Consider the following 25,046-nt stretch of genomic DNA (forward strand, 5'->3'; position numbering starts at 1 on the left):
TGGAATGCAATGATTATGTGAACTCTTTTTTGGTATTATATAATAATATCAAAATAATAAATCATGCTAGTATTATGCAAAAACAAAGTGTGAGAATTATACAGTGGTGACAGTGCACAAAGGCAGAGAAATAAAGAATAAGAAACAGTTTATTTTTTTTTAAGTGAAACAAGGTAGCACGTGTGTGTGTGTGTGTGTGTGTGTGTGTGAGAGAGAGAGAGAGAGAGAGAGAGAGAGAGAGAGAGAACACGCTCCTCCAGAGTGGAGATAAGCAAGTCTCCTGCTTGTCTCTTTAAACATAGAGAGAAGCAAACAAGATACATGTTGATGGATTCTAACCTCAAGCAAAGGTAGCTTTACTGAATGAAACTTAAAAAGATGTGAAGGGAAAGAGAGCGGAAGTGAGTATTCAAGAGAGAATGCGAGTGTCCCCAGAGTAGAAAACACAGGCTGAGAGACAAGAAGAGACAAGTGAGCTATATGTTCCATGGAGAACATAGCCGTGAAGAGCAAGCTGAAACGAATCCTTTAGGCTCTGAAGAAAACTTCCCTTCAAGATAGTTAATGAGCTTAGAGCACATGTTGTATGTAGGAGGCCCAGATTCGATCTCCAGCATCATATAATGCCCTGAGCAGAACTGGGAGGAGCTCCCAAGTACCTTAGAGTGGAATCTAAGAACTAGAAGAAAAGGAAAAGGAAATGTACCTCCATGAGGAGCCCTGGAGCCAGAGATTAAAGTGGCACCTGTGGCCCTGGCATCCCTCTCCTTACTGCCTATCGCTGGCCCCCATGCCCCGAACAGTAGGAGTGATACACACAACTGTCCCTCCAGCCCTGTCCCATTCTGACTACGGGCTGCTCACACCAGTCTGCAATTTGGAAGTGGCAGAAGCAGAGGCAACACTCTGTCTGCCTCTGCCAACGGCCACCTTTCAAGGCATCTCCAAGGACTTGCTTTTCTGCTGGCCTCAAAGTGTAATCCCTGAAAAGCCCCTCCTGGGACTCTTATGCACTTCCCTAGCCCTGTGTCCTGGAAGCCGCACCCACCTGAATCATGAAGTCATTTTCTTCCTGGATCTCGCAGATGCAACGCACCACTTCAAAATCGTAGCGCTCGTCTGCATCCAGTTCCTCATCCGGATTGGTGGTTACATCAATGTCTGGGCCATACTCCTCATCACTCCAGAGAAAGCTTTCAGAAGAAGACATGCTCAGATTATCCTCCTCTGAGAGGAAAGGAGAAACAAGAGTCACCATTAGAAATCATCATCAAAAATATTAATCTTGTTTACTTGGGGGCCTCCCAATAGTCAGGTAGCCCAGGGCCCCCTCAGCAATTTGCAGTCACCTGAGCCAATGGTTCTACTGCAGGGGGCCCCAGGATGTAGTGCTGTTCTGGCCCTGCAGAGGCAGGAACTACCCGGATCACCAGACCTCCAGGCCACAGCCAGCACTACTTGGATGCCTTCACTGATGCACCTGTCATGCCCAGGTAGTTCAGGCTAGGAATAAAGGTAAAAGGTAAAGGCCCTCCCGTTGTTCGTCGATTTGCTCGAGCGGGCCCAGTAACGTCTCCATTGGAGACTTTGTTGTTACTGTGTCTGGCATATCAAATACGTCACGGGGAGCTTGCCAGGCTCTGCCGTGCGGGCAAGATACTCTCGGTAGCTTGCCGGGCTCTCCGAGAGGGGCGGAGGAATCGAATTCAGGTCGGCCATGTTGGCTGCGTGCAAGGCAAACGCCCTACCGCTGTGCTATCGCTCCAGGCTAGGAATGGGCTCGACTATTCCCTGCCCCTCAACTCTAGATGGTGGAGAGTGGAACAGACCTCATGGCTCCATGCTTCTGTGATCCATCACAGAGTGGGGAAATAGGGCCCATCTCCTCCTGGGGTGCCACCAAGTACCACCTAAGAGAACCTGCCCGACAGTGCAGGGCCCCCTACTTCCTTATAACACAACAAGCAAGGAGCAATGTGAGTAGTGGCTCTCAGCCACAGCTTGTTGTCAGAGAAGCTACAGCCCCCCATGCACCAAACAGAGCCTCTTTCCTAATGGCCCAGGTACATTTCCTCAACCAACGAGGCAATCAACTAAGTCTAAAGTCAGAGAGCCTGCAGAGGCAGTGATGGTGCAGCTAACAGCTGTTTTACTGGATGTAATACTTAATTTAAAAAAAAATAACAGGGGTTGAAAAGATAGTACACGAGTGAAGCATGTGGCTTACACTCTCAATACCACCTGGCTTCTGAGCAATGCCAAGTGTGGGCCTCACAGCGCCTGAGCACTGTCAATCTGACCCTCACAACACCCTGATCATCACTGGGAGATGACTCTAGTAAAAAAAAAAAAAAGAATAATTTGACATCAGAGAGATAGCCCAGCAGGTAGGGCACTTTCCTGGCAAGTAGCCTACCTGGGTCCAATCCCCAGCACTCCGTACAGTGCCCTGAGTGCTGCCACAAGTGCTCCCTGAGTTACAGGAGAAAGCCCTGAGCACCTCCGAGGAAAACCCGCAAAACAAACCAAAACTGGAAAATACAGCAATCTAGGTGCAGGGTGCAGCTCAATAGCAGAGCACATGTTTCACATATCTGAATTCCAAACCCCTACACATAAACACCAAAACCCCCAGCTTCTGGCTGCAAAGGGCCCGGGGAGATTACAGCAGCCACACCCCTACTACAGCTCACACAGTCCTGCTGCCCAGGGACCCAGCAAGCGGAGAATCTTCTTACCCGACACCTTCCCCTTCCCTCTGTGGTTTCCGGAGTCGGAGCCATGGAGCTGTGGGCTCATATGTGTCCCAGGCTTATGTGTGGATGCACACCTGGTGGCAGCAAAGGTCGTGGGTGGGGAAGGTTCCTGGGAGGTGTCACTGATCTCCTCACTGCAGGGACAATCTAGGGCAGAAAAACAGATGAGGATGGCATTTGCAGCCTCAGACACTGATTATCAGAGCATTCCAGAATCAATCCCACCCAGCCAAAGGTGCTGCTATTCCTAAGAAAGAAAGTGCCCACGACAGAGAGAGGCTGAAGGTGGGGTCTGGGGAATTGGGAAATGGTGGTGGGGAAATAGGGGACATTGGTGGTGGGAAATGTACACTGGTGGAGGGATGGGTGCTGGATCATTGTATGACTGAAACCCAATTCTGAACAGCTTTGTAATGGTCTATCTCATGGATATTCAATTCAAAAAAAAGAGCTCTGCTATTCCTAAGAGCTCAAAGGTCTGGGGGCATTTTAACTGCAGACTGGTACGATGGATAAATTTAGGGATGAAGGTTTCCAACCTCTCCCCTAGAGCCTCAAAACCAAAAGCTGCCTCTTCACGGTAACTCAGAAACATGCTCAGAGCTGTGTGCCAAGAGTCGTGCATGCACAGAGGTGCCTTTGCCATACAGCTTTGCCATGCACTGGGTGCTGACAGGCTCGCCTGTCGGCCAAGGTGGCAAGCTCGAGGCAAGAGGGGTGCAAACCTGCCAGTGCAGCCTGGGTGAGTGGGGCCCTTCCCTAAAGTGCCCACACAGGCCCAGTGACAGAGCTGGGTTTTGAGAAAGCAGCTCCCCCACCCCCACCCCAGCCCCAGGCTAAGGGAACCCAGAGGAAACTCAGAAAATTACCAGGTTTGGTTTTCTTTTTCTTTTTCTTTTTCTTCTTTGGCTTCACTCTCACAAATTCTTTGAATTTCTTCTCTTTGTTTTTTTCCTTGTCCTTTGCAGCTGGAATTAAAAATGAGTCTTAAGTATTGGCATTCCAACACTATTTTCAAAACCAGCATGTGTATTCTTTTATTTTTTAAAAAAATTTTTCTTTCTTTTTCTTTTGGGGTTTTGAGGGGTTTTTGTTTGTTGTCTGTTTTTGTTTTGGAGCCATACCCATAGGTGCTGAGGGCTTACTCCTGGTTCACCGGTCAGGGATCACTCTGGTGGGGCTCAAAATGGCATTCGGTCAGGGATCACTCTGGTGGGGCTCAAAATGACACAGGCAAAGCATGCACCCTAACCCCTGTACTATCTCCTTGATCCTTGTTTGGTTTTTGTTTTTAACATGCTCGGACAATCTGCTGCCCTAGATGCTTGTCCTGAGGCTTATTCCCACGCCTCTGCTTTGTGGACCAACAGCCCCTGCCCACGCCCTTCACGGCCAAATTCAAACAGCATCTTCTCCTATCATCCCTGCTTTCACTCTCAAGACAAAAACTGAATCTGGTTCCCACAAGATGACAGAGAACTGAGCCCTTTCGCTTTATCTGTTTATGTGCTTTTCTCCCACAAAAAAAAAGAGCTGGTGTCTGTCAGGGCCAGTCCTACAGCAGGAAGTTCGATCTGCAGAGAGATCAGATCCCCAAGGAGCTAAGATTCAGCCTGAACTGCAACAGCTAAAATTAGGGGAGCCACACCCAGCAGTGTTCAGGGCTGACTCCTGGCTCTATGTGCAGGGATCACTCTTGGTGGTGCTCAGGGGATGCCAAGGTTGGCTATGAGCAAGACAAGCACCTGACCCGCTACACTATCTCTCTGGACCCTCAACGCAATTTTCAAACCTCTGGAGAAGCTCTAGAAATCTCTTGGAGAAACCTGCTAGAAGTCAAATTCTCACCTGCCATAACGAGAGCACTCAGCACAAAGGCAGCTATTCTCAAACAGCAAAAATATGACCATTATCTTTCATTTTCCACTGAAGCCATAATGTCAAGTTCACACAGACCACCTGCTGCCAGAGGGTTAGCTTGAAAGATCTCCCCAGCAGAGCAGCTCCCCACCCCCAACTGTGAAAAGCCACCCCTAAAGATACAGGCTTTCTGAGAGACAGAAAGTGAAAGTGAAACAGGCTGAGCAACTTTGGAGTGAGCAGCATTAGGTGAGCTACTAAGTACGCTGTCTTTCAAATCTTTTATTTCAGGGGCTGCTCCCAGGTGCCAGGGTCTCAGGAGCCACTCCAAGATAATACTTAGACTGGTGGTACACAGGTGCTGTGGGTCACGAGAGCAACACCCAGTGGTGATCTGAGGCCACAAAGGCTGTGGGAGCCATGAGATGCCAGCGATCCAACTTGGGGGTTTGGGAGCCCCAGTAATCATACAGTGGACAGGTCGCTTCCCCTGCACACGGCTGGCCTGGCTGACCCGGGTTCTATCCCCAGCATCCCACATGGTCCCCGGAGCACCGCCAGGAGTGATTCCTGAGAACAGAGCCAGGAGCAACCCCTGAACATCACCAGGTGTGGCACAACTGGAAAAAAAAGATGGGGGTTTCAAGTTTATTTGGCATCTGCTCCTCTCCAGGGGCTACCTCTTCAGCCCTTGATCTTACAAATCTTTGATCCGATTAGTCAAATACCCAGCAAAACCCTGAGGAAATAGGAGACTGCTGGGAGAGCTACGGGGAGAAGCCTGGGACAGGGGTGCACTCTGGAGAATGGCGGCTGTGGGGTTTTCTGAGTATCCTGCAAGGTTTGCTCTGACTTCTCGAGAAGCAACATGTCTACGGGCCCCAGGTTGGCAGCAGAGGCACTGCAGTGACCACCAGAATTTCAATTTCCCATCTGGAACACTGCAAGCTGAAGTCACAAGAGGAGTCTCGTGACTGCTCGTCGCTGGTCGTGTCATACAACAGTCCTAGGAGACAGTGGTGGAATCACCTTGGGGAGTCAGTGGCCACCGGATGTGAGGCCCAGCAGGGATGTGTTCCTTCATGACTCAACAAACCTGCTGTCCCCTGCTTTGCATGCAGCCAAGCTCGGTTCAGTCCCCGAGCCTCGCCAGGAGTGATCCCTAAGCACAGAGCCAGGAATAGGCTCTGAGTACTGCTGAGTGTGGCCAAAACCAAAACAATGACAAGAACGACCTGCCTTGCACCTGAACTCATATAGGAACGGTTGGGGAGACAGGGCTAACGGTCCATGCACCATGGTCTGACAAGTACCTCAGAATTTGTAAAAGGCCATTCTGTTTCCCCTAAAGCATTCTGTAATTTTCCATGCCTGCCAGCCTGGCAAGCACACCCACAGCAGAATTTGCACATTAAAAAAAGAAAAAATGGTAGGCAGCAATAAAAAAAAAAAAAATTAAAATCCTTTAAAAAAAAAACCTCTCTCACACCTTCCCCTTTCTTCTCCCTTCTCCCCCCACTCCTTCTACCTCTCCCTCTCCTCCTTCGCTTTCTCTCTCTCTCCACGGCCACACATCCAGAAGTGCTGACAGGCTCGGAGGACCTTATAGGATGCCAGGGATCAAACCCATGTCTGTTGCATGCAAGGTAAGCTCCTAACTGCTGTACTACGCTCTTGTCCCTCATATAGGTTTCTGATTTATGCCAAAATGGCAAAAATTTGTTTATAGGCTTTGCAGTTCATTCAAAATTGGCTCATTTTAGAGCTCCTATCTCTGGCTGGAGAGAGAGTACTGATATTCAGACGTCTGCCTTGCACTTAGCCTTCTCTTGGGTTCCACTCCTGAGCACCTCTAGGAGTGGTCCCTGAGCACAGAGCCAGAAATAAGCCCTGAGTAAAGGGAGGAGAGAGTGAAGGAGAGAGAGAGGGAGGGAAGAAGAGAGGAAGGGAGAGAGAAAGGAAGAAAGGCAGGAAGATCTGTGCCTGAGACAGATGCTAATTTTATTAAGAATTTTTGGGGCATAGGGCCTGAGCAATAACAGTGGGTAGGGCACTTGCCTTGCAAGCAACTGAACCTGGTTTGATCTCTGGCACTCAAATGTCCCCCAAGTCACCAGGAGTGATCCCTGAGCACAGAATCAGAGGTAAGTCCTGAGCTCTGCCGGTAGCACTGTAGCACTGTCCTCCTGGTTATTGATTTGCTCGAGGGGGCACCAGTAACGTCTCCTGTTGTTACTGTTTTTGGCATATCAAATACACCACAGGGAGCTTGCCACTTGCCAGGCTCTGCCGTGCGGGCGGGATACTCTTAGTAGCTTGCTGGGCTCTCTGAGAGGGACGGAGGAATTGAACCGAGTCGGCCATGGCAAGGCAAATGCCCTACCTGCTGTGCTATCACTCCAGCCCTGAGCACTGCCAGTATGGCTCAAAAACCAAAATATATATATATATATATATATATATATATACTTTTCTGAGCTAAAGAGATACCTCCACATGCTCTGAGACACGTTTTGCAGGTTCAATCCTCCTTGGCACCACATGATACCCCAGCACTGTACCCCATCCCCGGCACAGAGCTCTGAAGGAAAGAAGGGTGAGCTGCATGCAAGGCAAACACTTTACCTGCTATACTATCTCTCTTGTCCCCCTAAGCATATGTGCGCACGCATGCGTGCACTTTTCATACATACACACACTTTTCATACATATACATGTATATACATATCTCGCCCGCTCGGCAGAGCCTGGCAAGCTCCCCGCGACGTATTCGATATGCCAAACACAGTAACAACAAAGTCTCCAATGGAGACGTTACTGGGCCCGCTCGAGCAAATCGATGATCAACGGGAGGGCCTTTACTTTTACTTTACTTTTACATATACTTTGTATAGATACACACACACACACACACACACACACACACACACACACACACATACTTTTTCTTTCAGAAAAAATAAGCCATGAGATCTCTGGCTAGCTTCCAAGAGAGCTCCGTTGGCTTGACTGGGAGTAACAGGGCTTTCCCAGGTTATGTGACTTTTCCACAGTAACTCGGGCTGCAGGAGGCTGAGGAAGAGTGCACATTTGGCATTTCTGATTCTCCAGGAAGCCCCAGCTCCACCATGATTGTCAGTCTGTCTTACTTTTCCCCACCCTTCTGTTTGCTGGAGTTTCTGCAATGACCAGGGGTCACATCCATGCTGGTGCTCACCAGGCCTGAGCCACGGATATCATACACAATTCTCTCCTGGGATCACAGTCCTTTAGTAGCAGAATCAGCACACTTCCTACTCATGGCGCTCACCAGGGATCACACTTGCTGACTACGCTACCCACTGGGAGTAGCATCCGAAAGCCACAGTGGTCACATACATCTGACTTGGCTGAAGCCAGAGACTTCAAACGGCAGTCACAACTGTGCTTGGCGGCACTGAGGTTTGACCGTGATGCTTATGCTTAGAAAGGCTGGCACGCCATACTGCTGAATACTCCTTTGACCCATCATTCATCATTTTCAATCATTTGGGAGTTAGCTGGACCAGATCAACCTTGACATCTGTGGGGTTTTTTTGTTGTTGTTTTTTTTTGCTTTTTTTGGGTCATACCCAGCAATGCTCAGGATTTACTTCTGGTTCATGCACTCAGGAATTACTCCTGGCGGTGCACGGGGGGCCATATGGGATGCTGGGAATCAAACCTGGGTTGGCCACATGCCAGGCAAACGGCCTACCCGCTGTGCTATTGCTCTAACCCCGACATCTGTTTTCTGTGTCACAAATGCAAGCACTTCAATCTGAGGACTACAGCCCCCAAGACAGAGATACAAGACAGAACAAAGTGACTTACTTGGGGAACTGGCCGAGACCCGCTTCCTCGTCAGGTTCTCCTGGCTGGCCTTGTCTGAGGCTGAAGAGGAAGAGCCTCTGGTCTGAACATGCCTCTTTCCCGTGCTCTCCTCAGGTTCTGGGGACTTCTCCATTCCGTGGAAATACTTCATGTGATAGTGCAACAGTTTGGCTTTACGGAAAAATTTTAAACAATCCACCACCTTGCACCTAAATTTGTGGTCTAGGTCGACAGTTGATGTTTTTGATGTCACAAAATCATCTGTTTTCTTAAGGGTGTTTGTTACTGAAAAGCAAAAACAAAGATGTCCCGTGTTTATCCAAGCTGTACATTACATGCATTAAAACACAGCACCACAAAGTGGCTTCACAGTGCCAACTACCCCCCACGCTTAACTGATTGGAGACAATGAATGGGATTCTGGGATGAGTAACAAGAGACTCAACTGTGATTCAGCCTTTGAAAGAAAATATCACCTTTAAAAAAAAAGTGATACAAATTCTCAGGGTTCCAGACTTGACAGAAGAACAAGGCAAGATTCCAAAAATAAATGCCAGGACCCCAGTAATACCCTACAGGTTATTGTGCTTAAGGGTTACTCCTGGCTCCATGGCAGGAATCATGTGATGCTAGGGATCAATCCCATGCCTCCCACGCAAAGCACATTCTCCAGCACTCTGACCTATGTCCCCAGTCCTGTCTGTTTTGATTTAGATGCCATGATTTACAAAGTTACTCTTAGTTGAGTTTCAGGTGTACAATTCTCCCAGGGCTATTTCATCACCAGCGTCAATTTCCCTCCACCAATGTCCTCATTTACTCTCCTATCCAATCCCTTCCCCATGCCTCCAGCCTGCTTCCTTGGCAGGTATATTTTTTAAGTCTGGTTATTGTAGTTTGGATCTCATGCTTTCCGTTTTGTTCGTTCTGTGGTTCATTACTGGCTCAGGTTTTAATTTTTTCATTTGTATTTCCTTCAGGGGTGTGGGCTGGGGCCATCACTGGCAATACTTGGACCACATGCAGAGCCAGGTCTGAATGAGAATATCAGTGATATACAGGGCAAACCACCTTAACCCCTGTATACTCTCTCCAGGATCAAGACCTGGTTCTAATTTTAATCCAAGAAAACTTTCTAATTCTTTACTGTGAACTGATATATATATTCTTGGATATTTATCCTCACTGTTGATAGAAATGTCCAGCAGGACCACCTCTGAAATAGTATTCAGACTGCTGTTCCCATTTCCTCTATACTCTGGGTCGAGTTGTCCGAACTACTTCAATTTCATCTACACAGACACTGAACCCACTGACAATTTTTTTTTCTTTATGTTCAAACCCAGAGATGCACAGGGGTTATTCTTGGCTCATGCACTCAGGGACTACTCCTGGCAGTGTTCGGGGGACCATATGGGATGCTGGTAATCGAACATGGTTTGGCCGCATGCAAGGCAAATCCCTACCCGCTGTCCTATCACTCCAGCCCTCCCACTGAAAACTTTTTGATTCAGCACTGAGGGAGAGAAATGCTTCCTGGCTACAATATTCTGTCAATAAAAAAATTTAAAAAGAAAAAAGAAACTAAGGCGGTGTGGGGTGAGAGCGGGACGCGAGGAGGGGGTGCAGAACGTGATAGTACAGCAGGCAGGGCATTTGCCTTGTATGTGGCCAATTCTGGTTCATCTGGCATCCCATATCGTCCCCCAAGCACCACCAGGAGTAATTCTTGAGTGCAGAGTCAGGAGCAGTAATCCCTGAACACCATGGGATATGGCCAAAAAAGCCAAAAGTTAAACAAAACAAAACAAAAAAAGAAACTGAGAGGCACTGGGCTGATGTTGCGGGGTGGCATGCTTTGCGTGAAGCAGGCTCTGGGTTCAACCACTGGCACCCCAATCCTTCAAATAAAAGAAACTAGGAAAGCTATCAGTCACCAAAAAGGCTGCTGTACCACATGAAGCCCAAGTTCCACACACAGGGGTGGATGCCCAGTGGGAGGATTGTCCATTTGGAACATAGGTCAGAGGTATCAACAGCTAAGTGACATCATCCACTCTTGGGATATTGTGGTCCTCTCAAGATGGAAGCACTTATGGGGCTGGAGCAACAGTATAGCGGGTAAGGTGCTTGCCTAGCATGCAACCAACCTGGGTTCAATCCCTGGCATCCCTTATGGTCCCTGAGCATTGCCAGAGTAAGGTCTGAGCATTGTCAGGTGTGCTCCCCACCCCAGCTGAAATTAAAAAAAAAAAAAAGGATGGAAGCACTTATTATTAGGAGAAATAGAGCAGAAAGCATGCAAATTAAATCAAATCCTATGCAAATTAAATTCTCATGGAAACCTGGTATAAACGCTCTGGTTCATCAAATTATCTCTGGGATAGGAGAAACTGCTAGAATGAATTTATTCTGACTTCAGAAAAGCAGCCTGCATATAAGTGGATATTTTCAAGTAGTTACTGGTATTATCACTGAATGCTCTATAATCTTCCTTGAAGAGATTTTTGTTCAGAGGAATCAGGGCAAAGTTTAGACATGTCTTCTCCCTTAGCTTCCAGATCAAAGTTCCTGAAGTCACACTTTGCTCAAGTCTTTTTCATTTATTAAGTTTTATCATTTATTAGGGCTGGAGCGATAGCACAGCGGGTAGGGCGTTCGCCTTACAAGCGGCCAACATGGCCAACCTGAGTTCGATTCCTCCACCCCTCTCGGAGAGCCCGGCAAGCTACTGAGAGTATTGGATATGCCAGACACAGTAACAACAAAGTCTCCAATGGAGACGTTACTGGGCCCGCTCGAGCAAATCGACGATCAACGGGAGGGCCTTTACCTTTACCTTACCATTTATTAGTACATACCGAAAAATAAATGGTCCAGAGGATTTGAATTTGCTGTTAGTCATGGTAACTTCTTTACTTTTTCTGACACGGTTGATGAGAACCCACAACCCCTTTTAGGAGACTCTAAGATGTCTCCTAAAGATTTCTGCCTTCTGATATCCACAGCTGTGTGTAGTAAGTTATGTACCCCCAGAGGGCAGACCCTGTCGTTAGATAGGCCAAAGTGAACAGTATAGCACAATCATGAACAGTATTTAAAAATGTGAAGTCTGGTGGAGTTCATGCACAATTCAATCAGCTAATCAGTGGCTGAATAAATAGCAGTACTACAAAAAAAAAAAAAAAAAGAATGTGAAGTCTGGGGCCCAGAGAGAAAGTACAGGGGTTAAGGTGCTTGCTATGCATAAGGGACATTGGTTTGAATTCCCAGCACCACCAAGACTGACTCCTGAGCACAGCACCAAAAACAGCCCCTCAGCACCACCTTTGGCTTTTTGTGGCTCAAAAAGCCAAAAAGAATGTCAAAGCCATCCTCTGAGTGGGCACTCTCCTTGCTGGCGGGACTGAACAAGTTGTTCGCTGTGATTTGCTCTGTGGGAGACAAGCCCACCAACAGGGAGCTGAGAACGCCAGCAAAACTCTGTGCTCCCAGCAGACAGCACACATGGAGTGGGAGCGGCCCACACCCACGTCAGCACAGAAGTAGTGCCCACCTCGGCAACGTTTTCAGAGGAGAGCATAGCTCTGTCGAAACCCATGGCTGCAGCTTTGATCACAGTCCAGCCAAGTCGTGCAGCGGCTCCTCACTCATGGAAACAGCAGTGACGCCTTCAGCTGCCGTGCTACACAGAGGAGGGTCAGAAGCTCTCCAACTTGTATATTCATGGGCAAGGCTTCATGTTTTCCTTTTAACGGTAAGGATACAATCTCCTGCACTTTTTAAACTATATTTCCTGAAGCTTAGCTTAGAAATAAATGTCCTGGGCTAGAAAGAATAGCTCGGAGGGTTGAGTGAATGATTTGGATGCAGGAGTTTCATCCCTGACACCACCCCACACTCTGGGCTGGGAGCAGCCCCCAGGTGCTGCCCCGTGAGGCTCAAGAATCCCACCACAGTTCTGCCTTCTTCACTGTCTTTGTTTCTTTGTTTCATTTTACTGTACAGGCACTGGATCTTAAAGCCTCCCAATCTCCATGGTGATATTCAGGCCAGCTGTGTTGTCCGGCATCCAAAGTTATTCCCAATTCATGTCCCAGGAACCCACAACTAGTCTGCAGCAGCTGTCCCTGCGACTGCCACAGCCAGGAACTGCTTCTGGTTCCCACAGTCCATGCCTCTGCTCAGGCCACCCTGTCCCTCATCCCTTCCCCTCTGGATTCTGTCCTACCAGGCCCCCACCCCAACCTCTATCATCGCACCATCAGCAACACTAGAGGAGACATAAGTTAAAAATTAAATTTACAAATCTTTTAAATAGAACAATAAAGCAAACTGGGTAAGTTGCTAACAAGTGGAGACAGAAGTATCTGGAAATTCTTTATGTTTGCTGCTTTTTGCATGTGGAATTATTTCAGAATATAAATTTCTTAAAACAAGTGCTGGACAGAAACATGTATGCAGGAAAAATACCTGGAGAGCAGAGCTAAAAGGGAAGAAAGCAGCTCTGCCAAGTCAGCAGGCAAATCCCTGTACCAGGAGGCCAAAACCCACTTGCCTGTTTATCCCACAAGGTGGCAGAGCGGCCCCTACGGCGTGTTCCAAGCAGCTAAGCTCCTCTCTACTCAGCACTAGCTGTGGCCCTGCCTCCGCTCCTTCTCTTGCTGCCCACAAACCGCCTTCACACTAAGGTTTCAGAGTGAGTCTATCCCTGGTTAGGAATCCCCAGACTGGCTCCTGGTTCAGGACAGCAATCACGAAGCAGCCACAGCAGCCAGGCTCCTGAAGAAGCCTGCTTCTGCCAATGACACCACCCTCTGGGCCTGCCTCCTTACATAATGCATTCCTGCTGGATGAGCTCTCAACCCCCTCTCCCAGCAATCTTTCAGGGATCTTCCTGTGCTCAACATAGCCCCGGTTCCAAAAGAAATACCACGAACACAAGTGCTGGACAGAAAATATCTTTCTGTTTTCAGATCAACCAATATGAACTCATCGTATCATAGAATTCCAAAGTCCTGCCCGCAGGACTGACATCACTTGAAACCCTTGCAGCAGCAAGGCTGTCAGGCCTGCCCATTCAATGAATCCACCTAAGAGTGCACAAACCACTGTTTATTATTGGGGATCCGGGGAGTGAGGCATGGGACACACACTGCTCATGGACAACTCCTGGCTCTCTGCTGATAGCTTGCTTGCAGGGGTGCTCAGAAGATCACGACGTACAAGGAATCAAAAGGTCAGATGATCCAGGTACTCTCTTTGATCCCCCTGGCCCTATAACTACTTGAAATGGCCTCGAGAACCTGGGGGGACTTTTGCATTACTTACTGTACAACTTCCCCAGAGGCAAGGACCCAGGAACCCAGGGATCATGTTCACCTCACTTGATTCATAAAGCACCAAGCATGCCCTCAAGTGACATCAGGAACTCAGATGGGAAACAGGAGCCACAGGCCACATCACTGGCCGTTAGAAAGTGGCAACGTTGGCTAATTCACTCCTTCCTGTCATGTTCTATAGACTCTTTGTCCAGAAAACAGTGAAAAGACAACCTCCATGACCTTCAGCAAGGGAAACATACATTGTAAAACAAGCACACAATGAAATTGATGAGATGTAACTATCAAAGGAGACAGAACAGAAAAACACTACAGAAAAATGGAAAGTAACTGGGGCTGGAGCAATAGCAAAGCAGGTAGGGCGTTTGCCTTGCATGCGGCCAACCCAGGTTCAATTCCCAGCATCCCATGGTCCCCTGAGCACTGCCAGGAGTAATTCCTGAGTGCATGAGCCAGGAGTAACCCCGTGCATCAGTGGATGCGACCCAAAAAGTGGGGAAAAAACAGTCACTTAATTTAAGAGCACAACTTCATTATTGTCTTTCTAAAGCTCTATTTGCATACATATGTAATATTTTGGAATTGTGAATTGTTTCTTGGACCACGCCCAACAATGCTCAGGGACTTCTCTCGGCCCTGTGCTCAAGGGTTGTTCCCGGCATTTCCAAGAGGACCATGCAGTGCTGGGGATCAAAACTGGGCCTCCTGCATGCAAAGTATGTGCTCAGCCCACTGAGCTATCTATTCAGCACCAGTGAATATGTGTCAGTCCACGTACAAGAACTATGTGCAGAACACTAGAAGGCCATGCATGCTCCTGTGAGTGTGAAAGCTCTGTGAGAGGTTATATGATATCCACTGTTTTTAAAACGTGGTTTTAATCATCTGGGGAGAGCACAACAGGGCACTTGCAATACATGCAACAGACCCAACTTGGTTCCCCAGCATTCCATGTTATCCCCAAAGCCCCACCAGAAGTGATCCCTGAGCACAGAGCCAGGAGTAATCCCTGAGCACCACTTGGTTTAATTTTTTCTAGCACACACTGTTTTCAAGATGCATAGGAAGGTACCATCAAGATGACTCGTTATAAAATATTCTTATAGAGACCACATCTGGCAGCACTCAGGACCCAGGATCACTCCCAGTGGTGCCAAAGCTGATGGCCTTTGGAGGTCACTGGAGTGACATGCAGCAATGCTTGAGAACCCCAGGAGTCCAGGTACAGGTTAGGGGACCATGTGCTAGCAGAAATAAAACTCAGCTATCCAAGTAAACTGACTTAAATTTCTTTTTAAAACAGGGTTCTTTGGGGTAGGAGGGAAACTGGGGACATAGGTGGTGGGAAATGTGCACTGGTGAAGGAACGGGTGTTGGAATGTTATATAACTGAAACCCAATCATGAACAACCTTGAAACTGTGTCTCTCACTGTGATGTTTTTAATAAAATAAAAAGAAAATAATTAAGTGCTCAAAAAGTAATAAATAAATAGGATCATAACAGTAACAACAAAAAACACACACATGCATGCATATAAAAAGGAATCTTAGCTGCCTTAATTCAGAGAATAGCTGTTAAAATTCATCAAAAAAGCAGTACTTATAAGAGGGGGAGATAGTTGAAAGGGTTGGAGAGCATTCACTCTGGTTCATTCCCAAGCACCACATATGATCCCCTGAGCACTGCCAGAGGTCTGTCACCATTGAGCAGAGAGCTAGGAACAGGCCCTGAGCACTGCCCGGGGTGGCCCAAGATTCCCACTGCCCCCCCCCCCCCACCCATCCCAAGTCAGAATTTAACAAAATGCTCTCTCCTCATGACTAAAAGTTCATAGAGGTCCATACCAGCTGGGATTCCATAAATTCTGCCATGTTACATTTCTGAATAAAAAAAACTGAGGGCAAAGAGATAATATAGCTGATAGGACATTTGTCTTGCATAATGCCAATCCGGGTTTGATTCTCAGCATCCTATAAGGTTCCTTAAGCACCATCAGGAAAAATTCCTGAGTATAGAGGAAGGAGTGATTCCTGAGCAATGCTGGGTGTGACCCCACCAAAAAAAATTAAATTAAAAAAGAAATTGAAGGAATAACTGATGTGATTTTACCTTAGAAAATATTTAAATACTATCACATTCATATTCAGGAGACTTTTTTTGAATTGTTGTGGGGGGTCACTCCCAGTGGTGCCAGGGGTCTGAAATCAGTTAAGTGATTAATATTTAAATGCTGTCCTAAATATAATTTTTTTTTAAAAAAAAAGGAAAACATGAGCATCTCCAGAGGGATAAAGGCCAAGAGTAAACACATATATGACCTCCAAGATGATGAAAGTGCCATCAAATGCCATCTGTTGGCTCTGGCTAGAAATGAAAGTGACCAAACAGGTTCAGTAGGTCCAGGAGTTGGACTCAGCGGCAGAGCACATCCCTTGCCAAATCCCTAGCACTGCCCACAACACCAGGTGCATCCCTGCAACTGCACCACTGGGATCCCTGGTGTCACAGCTGTGTGGTCTCCACTGCACACAGCCAAGTGTGTGTGAGCACCACAATTACAAGTGTGACCCATGTTATGTCATAACAGTGACAACAACAAACAAAAAGGAAAGGGAAGGGGAGGAAAGGTTCTCAATAAATCTGTTTAGGGCCAAGGAGAGTGCTCAAAGGGCATATATCCTTCTCTTTCTTTCATTCTCTCGTTCTCTCTCTTTCTCTTCTCTTTCACACACACACACACACACACACACACACACACACAAAGAAAATGTGTGTGTTTACCAACAGGAGAGGTGAGAGTGTATCTGCACCCTACGCTTTGTATGATTACTCCAGTCCTTTAAATTAAACTAACTTTTGGAGGGAAGGGCTGAAAAAAAAAGAAAATGAAAATACAACAAATCTGTAAGACACAAGTAACACAGGGTTGAGTGAGAAAGTTATTACTGTACATGCTGTAAAAGAAGGCCACGGAGATGGCTCAAAGGGCTAAAGTGCATGATTTACATGCAGGAGGCCCAAGTTACACTGCTGGCATAGCATGGTCTCCTGAGCACTGGTGACAAGGGAGCTCCAAGCATTGAGTTGACACATAACCCTCAGAAGCTGCTGAGTATGGCCCAAAAACAAAACAAAACTAAACTAAAAATATCTAGAAATTAAATTTCTATAAAAATTTAAAGGAAAAAATAATGAAGATCAAAACCAGACATGTGACCTTTACTGGGGGCGGGGGCAGGGGTGGTGGGGAGGCAGGCACACTGGCAGTACTCAGGGCCTGTATGTGGTGCTGGGTTTCAACTTAGGACCAGCTACATGCCAGACAAAAGCTTTAACCCTTGTGCTATCTCTCTAGTCCCACATGTGACAAAGAGAGACAATGAAAAGGTTAACTCTTTAAAGCAATAAACAAAAGATAAATCCCTTCTCATACTAATAAAGGAAAGCAAATGGCGGGCAGGGGTGTGCAATGGCCTTTTTTGGCAAGGGCCCACACCTGGTGGTGCTCAGGGTTTATACTCTTGACTCTGTACTCAGGAAACAGTCCTGACAGACACAGAAGAATAATATGTGTGCCAGGGATCGAACCTGTGTCAGCCCATGCAATGCAAGTACCTTACCTACTATAATATCACTCTGCCCCCATTGAGCTATTGGGCCACTCCCAACAGTGCTCAGGATTTGCTTCTAACTCTGTGCTCAAGGATCAGTCCTGGAGTGATTTCAAGGACTATATGGAGCACCAGGGATTGGACCCAGGCGGTGCAAGGCAAGTGCCCTATCCTTTGGTATTATTTCTCTATCCCTCCAAAACCGACAAATTATTAACATCAGAAAAGGGTATATTAATATATTTTTATAGGTTAAAAAAAAAGCCAAAGAAAAGTCCATTTTAAGTTTATAGTGAAAGCAGAAGCAAAAGTATGTATCAGAAGAAAATTAGTTATTTTTAAATATGAACCTGCCACGGTAGAAACCTCTTGTAATTCAGCAAGGGGAGACGCTGGTTCTGTTTTCATAGTGTTTTCTCCCATTGACTTGCAGTTCAATTCCAAGCCTGCAGACCTTATTCCATCCCCCACGGAGTGGCACGTTAATGCAGATGAGACCTGGCCAGCTTCCAAAGAAGATTTCAAATGACCTAGGAGGAAGAAACAGCAAGGAGAGAAGCTTAGGGAATGTATGTATACATTTATGTGCTCGGAGGCCTCCAAAGTCCCACAACACACTAGTAAAGTCGGGGGCCTTTTGGAGGAAACCATCCTCTTGTGACATCTGTGAAGATACATGGTTTCCAACACATACAGGCTGTGAGCAGCCCCCTGACCAGACACTAGTTAGAAGCTACAGTGGGGAGGGAGGCTGAGCTAGGGGAGGGGACGGAAGGCCAGGCATTGGAGCAGGATGGCACCTGCAGGCAGAGGGGACAGGCCAGCACTGCGCCTCCAAGCCAACACTATGCGCGCACAAACGGGATCAAATGCAAATGTGCACCAAAAGCTTGTTCTCTTGAAGAAGAATATGAAGAAACACTGCAATTTACTCAATGACTTGACTGATATCCAGCCATCTCGGGCAGTTACACAGAGATTTCAGTTGGGTTTTCACCTTATGTAAGCATCCCGTTCAAAAGACAATTTCTGAAAGACCTCTGACTCACCTCCTTCAGATTCCTTGGTACTGGACAATGAGTTCTGTAAGGGATCTGTATGAGTAGTACCAGACAGATCTGATACAACTAAGTCAGGTTCCAGGAGCTCAGAGGTCCCATTAGTGGACCGCCTGGAGGACCGTCTTCTCGACAAATCTTTGTCAGTGTTTTCAGGGAAGGTTTTTGACTTGTCCTGGGCTGCAAACAATTGAGACGCAAGAGATCAATAAGAAGCAATAACTAGTTTCTGAATTGCTTGCTCTTAAAAGACTTTATAGAGAGACCTCTAAAATCAATGATAAAAGGAAATGTCCTTTCCTACTTTACTGGAACGGGTTGAGGATTTTCTTTTTTTGGTTGCTTTTTGTCCCCCATCCTACTCGAAGTCACCCCCACCCACCCCAGCTTACAGTTTTAAGTACAGGTACATTCTGACAAGACAGAACTTTTCTTACTCAAGCATCCATGGCCTGAAACTATATACCAAAGTTATGCCCCCTCATTAACAAGGAAGTTGTCATGTCCTGATCTTGATGAATAAGTACTATTTTGGGGTAAGAAGAGTCTAGATACTAACTTCCAAAGTTAATAAGGTTTATAGAGCTTTCAAGTCAACACTAATGCTTTTTCACACCAGGAGAGTACTTTCCTTAAGCCAATAAACAGTATTTTGAAAATGTCACTTAGCATATAAAAGTCAACCCTTAGTTATTAAATTCTGACTCAAACCCAAATCCAAACCAACTGTAGTTTATTGGTAGAAGATGATAACCCAGAACCTAACATTAAAATAGTTTGTGCTTTGGATTTTTTTTTTTCCCAGCAAAACTCCAGTGTGTTTGATCCATCTGCATTATGGACTGTGACTGAAAACAAACTTTAGTGTTTACAAAACGAGAGGACAATACAGATACAGGGAGGTTAACCCAACTGATGTCAAGTTCCAGCCCCCACACACATACACACAACACACACAACACACACACACAAACATACACACACACTGGAGACTCACATGAATTTTTGTCAAGTCGAGGACGTTTTAATGGGACTTCACTTCCTTTTGATATTTTCCGTCTTCTCAATTCCAATGTTATTGGTTGCAAAGTTTGAGAGTTTGAATCCACAGCTACAATGTACATAAAACCACACACACAGAAAATATGTTATTTCTCACTGTCCAACCCTCATTAAACATAAGTAAAACACACACAGAGGCAAACAGACCCTTCAAAGAGCCTTCTTCCTTGAGCTAAAAAGAAAAAAGAATGTGAAATTACTTCCTTATGGAAGATGCTGACAACTGGTGGACTGACCTATTTTCTGCTTTGCCTCTCCTCTAGTTATAGACTTTTTTTCCCAACCCTTCTTCTTAAACACTCTATCCCAAGCATGACTGACTAACAGGACTTTAAAAGAAGAAGGCAACAAGACAAAAGTCATTTCCATTGTCATCAAATTTCACCAAAACTTGGCTTATCCTAATATGCAGGCCCTGGGACTAACAGTTTGATTACTAGTTTATGTTCTCCATGCTAAATTGTTAGCGCGGCATTCATCCTAGTTTTGAGGGACCAAAAAGAATATCAACATCTACATCCTACTAAATATAATTTTCAGAGATGAGGAAATGGCTCAAAGGACTGGAGTGCTTGCTTTGCATGCAGGAGCCACAGCTTTTATTCTTGGCACCGAGCACCATCAGGTGTAGCCTATAATAATAATAATAATAATAATAACAACAACAACAACAATCATTATACCATCAGAAGAATCTCAATATAGACTATGCTGTCTGTCAAGTATTCAGAAAGGGCTGATCCCTAGTGAATCGAGCTCTAATATAAGCAGTGCATCGATAATATAAGCAGAGTACACTAAACCCTTGGATCAGTATACTCACACTTGACACACTTTACTTTTAAACCTTACACTTAAGAAACTTTCCTACAGTCAGGAAAGATAAGACTCCAAAAGGCAGGCAGAAGAAAAACAACAAGAATTCTGGAAGCCTGGTAGAAGGCCGGACGAAGAGATCTGTGAACAATGAGAGGAGAGAAGGGAAAAAAAGGGGGCAGAAAGAAGAAGAGGGAGGAAGACAAGCAAGTGGGAGGGGAAAGAGAAAGGAGAAGAATGGAAGGGGACTGAGAAGGCTCAATAAGGCCAAGAGCTTCGGACCAGTCAGGTCAAAAAGCCCAACAAGAGACGGGCTGCGCTCTAAGGCAATGCTGACGAGAGTGCCAGACACCTCGGCGCTTCGTGTTCAGTCTTTCCAAAGCACCAGCATTGTTCTGTTCAAGTGGTGGGAACATGGAAATCACACACATTCCAAAGTACACAAAAATACAAACAACCCTCCCAAAATCACTCAGATCCTGTTCCAATCCATTTTGTTTAGAGTACAAAGCTATAGTCAGTGAATTTACTTCAAGAAAACTCTAATGGGAATTTGAAGTATATGAGATCTTTGCCCTTTTTTACTTATAATTCCATATGTTAGACTATTACAGAAATCCAGTGTTTCCCAAACTCATAGTTCAGTAAGAACTATCTGGATTGATTTCCAGACTCGAATGTGTTGGGCAAGTGTTAGTAAACATTTTTCATTTTCTTTTGCAATTTTTGTTTCTAGGTTCATACCTAGTATTGCTTAGGGGTTACTCTCAGCTCAGTGCCCAGAGATTGCTCCTGGCAGTGCTCAGGAGACCATGTGGTACTGGGGATCGAACCTGGGCCTCCTGCATGCAAAGTCTGTGTGCTACCCTGTGTGAACTATCTCCCCGACCCAGGAAATTACTACTTAATGAAATGACCCTATCTGGCATGAACTCCCACACAGATCAAATGAAAGTAATAAGTGAAATGCCCCGTCCCCCTTTTATACTTGACTGAAGGCATGTAGCTTCATAGGACAATCTGAAAATTCCAATGCAACTAGCCCAGCCCACACTTTCCAGAGGGCATAAGCCAGAGTGTGAACAGCTAAACAGGAATCTGTTCCAGAACAATCAGTTCCCACACACACTCTTTGCTAAACTCAGATGAGTGCACATCAGATTCAGCCAATTACTTGTTCCACCTCTTCTTGCACAAGTACCTTTTTCCCCACTTACATGAAAAGGCCTGCCACTCACTCACCCCAAATTTAAGACTGTACACTGCCCAGAGGCTCAAAACCTCCAGATTCTCTCGAATGGGGCTCCTCGTTTGATCCCAGAGGTCATTTCCTCAGTTTTCCCCTGCATGGTTGATAATTAGTCTCAATGCACTTCAGAAGGCAATTTGTTTACTGATCATGAATGCCAAGGGCATCAGAGGTTGATGCACTCCCTGTTGAGGAAGCCAATAAATTTAGGACAGGGCTGTCCAATAGAAATATAATGAGAGCCACAAATCCAAGCAAAATACATAATTTTAAACTTTTTAGAAGTCACTGTGTTTTGTCAGTTTCCCATCTATCCATGTGGATACACGCCTCCCTAAAATGTTAGCTCCATAGACACAGCTGGTTTTCAGGTCACAGGACGTTTCAGTCAGTCACAAAAAATGAAGAAATGAAGTACAGGACTTAGAGAGAACCAAGGGCAACAGGAAACCACTCTGGCATTGCCCATCGCAGAGCCCACTCGGGAAACTCACCAGTAGGAGCTATGGAAGGGGGTCTGCCTCGTTTTCTTTTTGGCTCCCTCAAGTTTTCTTGTGGACTCTTCACAATGTCATTTTCCGGTTTTTTATCCGCTTGAGCGTCTCCAGAATATTCTCTGTCATTTTCTGAAATGTTCTCCTTATCTTCTTTCTCGTTCTTGGGAAGGTTTTTCTCCAAAACCTTCCCCTTTTCAGAACAGATTAACTTTCCTTCTTTCTCAGGCTGCTTGGTTCTCTTTTCTGTTTTAAAAGCTTTGTCCTCTTTGTCCTTCTTCACGTTGACCGTGGCTTTTCTCTGCTCTTTAAACTTCTCTCGTTTATCAGGAGATGATGAAAGACTTTTGTGATCTGTTTCTTTAGGCCTAGCAGTACCCACAATATTCTAAAATGGGTAAAATAGTGATGAAACACACTTTGTGATTACTTGCAAATACAAAATCAAGTGGCTTTAAAAAAAAAAAACATAGGAAGACAGACAAAGAAATAAAAAGAAGATATATGCCAGGTCACATGACTGAATGCAATAAATTATCCTCCCAGGCTGAGGTTTAAAAAACAACACAAGTTTATAGAAGAAAACAGTATTTTCAGTTCCTTCAGGGAGCACTCTTCCTTACTATAGTTAATTACTGAAAAATAATTATCTACCCATAGGGACTTCTAGAAAGCAATTTTCTGACAAAGACACTTTTAGAACAAGCGTCATGCCCTGTCCTCCTCATCCCGAGCAGGACTACAGGAGCCTACCAGAGGCCTGGCTCGCTTTGCCCATGGATACTCATATCTGACAATGAAGAACCCAAAATGATAACTGGAAGCCAAACAGTTATGGTATTAAGCGTGTCCAAGCCAGTAACAAGGTCTCTGCCTTCCTCTTCAGGGTTAAGGCAGTTCTTGGTCCAAAAAGTGAGCCACTGGGTTCCTAGGGGTTTTTTTGTCCGTCAGGAGGAAGTATGACTTTGTGGTTACTTTTCTCCTATAATACTTTCTTTAAAATTCAGCATAAAAATATCTTGTATCCTACTATAACTGTCTCATAATAAAGGTGACTCTGAAAGCTCTGGACTTTCAAAAACTACAATTAAGTTTACCTGTGAGTATATCCCTCTTCTACATCTTGAAGGGTAGAGCGGGGATTACCATTATCATTCCCTGGCACCTAGCACACACTAGGCACACAGATCTTTACTAGAAGCAGAAATAAGTGTCTAAACACTTGGTGATGGGGAGCAGGGAACTTGGGGACACTGGCAGAGGGCAGTTCAGTTCACACTGGTGGTGGGATTGTAAAGCTTAGAAAGAAGTACTTCAATTTGCCAACATTTTCTGAACACTGTCATGTTAGAAAACAAACACTCCAGGGTAACTGCTGGCAGAAATATAAATTGCAAAGAAGGAAGTGGAGCATTTGGGTCAAAAGTCTTAAAAGTTTCTACTTCTGAACTAGAATGAATTTCTAGAAATGAAATTTGCTAATAGGATAATCAGACTTGTGCACCAATATTTACAAATAACCTTAATAACTACTAGAGAATTCACTGCAAAGGCAGGATTACATATGCTTAATTTAACTATGACAAGCCATTAAAACCTATGTTCTCGTATAGTAGTAAGGAATCTGGGGGAAATGTTTTGTTAAAAAAAAAAAAGCAAGTTACAGAATAGTAATATACACATTACTCTAGTTCTGAAGGCATATATATATATATACACACACATATATATATATATTCACGCGCATATACACACTCACACACGCATAAAACATTAACAAAGCACATACCAAAATGTTCACAGCAATTGTACCTAAATGACAGAATTATACACTTTTGTTTCTTTGTACTGTTTTTCATGTTCCAATTTTTCTACAAATATTGATTTTACTGCTTAAAAAAAAATAAATGTTTCTAAAATGTAAATTAAAATATGTAGGGCAGTGTAGTTCTACAGAAAAACTTGTTCTAATTTTTTTTTTAAAAAAAAAAAGCAAAAACCTTTAAAACTTGTCTGTGACAAAGGCCGAGCAATAGTGAGAGGGGCTTTGCCTTGCATGTGGCCAAAATGGATTTGATCCCCGGGATCTCCTGAGCCCACCAGGAGTGATTCTTGGGTGCAGAATCTGGAGTAAGCCCTAAGCAGAACTGGGTAGGGTACACACAAACACAAAAAAATTGTGATAGTTTATAAGTTTTGCTTGTAACTGAACTTTATAAAATCTAAAAAAAGGGGAGGGTAGTTGTTTGAATTGGGGGCCATGGTGCTCAAGGGCTACTTTTAGCTCAGTATTCTGGAATTCAACCTTGACAGTGCTTGGAGGACCATGTCAGAGATAGGATATGGGCCTTATGCCTGCGAAACATGTGCTCCAGCCCACTGATCTATCTCTCCAGTCCCAGAATCTTCTACTATTAAGGTTGAAGTGATCTGGAAAATCATTAATCCAAACCACTAAGCCCTCCTGGAAAAACAAAAATAAGTAGGTCTTGCTAAACCATATGCCAGGTCTGAGAAGTGATGAACACTCAGCGGCAGCTGGGCACTGAAAACTGTGGCACAAATCCAAACTGGGAGCGGTGCCCATCTGTAAGCTGAAAACACTATGAGTGCAAGTCATTAGTTTGCTGAGTGCAACAGAGTAAAGAGCCAAATATTTGTTATCTGGAGTCCTGGACTTTCAATTGTGGAGTTCTAGCACAACCTGACAATACTGGACAAATTTTTAATGTATTCTCTGTACTAACTTACTCCACAAACTATAAAATTGTCAAATTTAAGGTAAATATGATATGTTGCAGTACTGTGTAATGCCTGAGGGGAAATAATCTGATGAAACATATTCAACATGTGGGGCTGGAGTGACAACACAGCATGCAGCCAACCTGGGGTTCATTCCCAGGCACCCCATTTGATCCCCCGCGTCTGCCAGGAATGATCCCTG

General features: G+C 45.3%; 1 protein-coding gene across 4 annotated transcripts in view; it reads right to left on the reverse strand.

The window, feature by feature from the left end:
* The window catches only part of PHF20 (PHD finger protein 20), a 108,642-nt gene that overhangs the window by 19,600 nt on the left and 63,996 nt on the right, over positions 1 to 25,046 (reverse strand). For 2 of the 4 annotated variants that reach the window (XM_056121151.1, XM_056121153.1), the window contains 8 exons: positions 22,103 to 22,490; positions 19,479 to 19,592; positions 18,473 to 18,661; positions 17,774 to 17,953; positions 8,469 to 8,753; positions 3,626 to 3,724; positions 2,739 to 2,903; positions 1,049 to 1,227 (listed from right to left, as the gene is read on the reverse strand). In XM_056121151.1, coding sequence (XP_055977126.1) covers positions 1,049 to 1,227; positions 2,739 to 2,903; positions 3,626 to 3,724; positions 8,469 to 8,753; positions 17,774 to 17,953; positions 18,473 to 18,661; positions 19,479 to 19,592; positions 22,103 to 22,490 — 1,599 coding nt within the window. The remainder of the gene's footprint in view (positions 1 to 1,048; positions 1,228 to 2,738; positions 2,904 to 3,625; positions 3,725 to 8,468; positions 8,754 to 17,773; positions 17,954 to 18,472; positions 18,662 to 19,478; positions 19,593 to 22,102; positions 22,491 to 25,046) is intronic. The other 2 variants (XM_056121154.1, XM_056121152.1) reach the window with 2 other exon arrangements.

The sequence above is a fragment of the Sorex fumeus genome, unplaced genomic scaffold (assembly GCF_029834395.1).
Source record: "Sorex fumeus unplaced genomic scaffold, SorFum_2.1 ptg000044l, whole genome shotgun sequence".
In the NCBI taxonomy this organism is placed as follows: Eukaryota; Metazoa; Chordata; class Mammalia; order Eulipotyphla; family Soricidae; genus Sorex; species Sorex fumeus.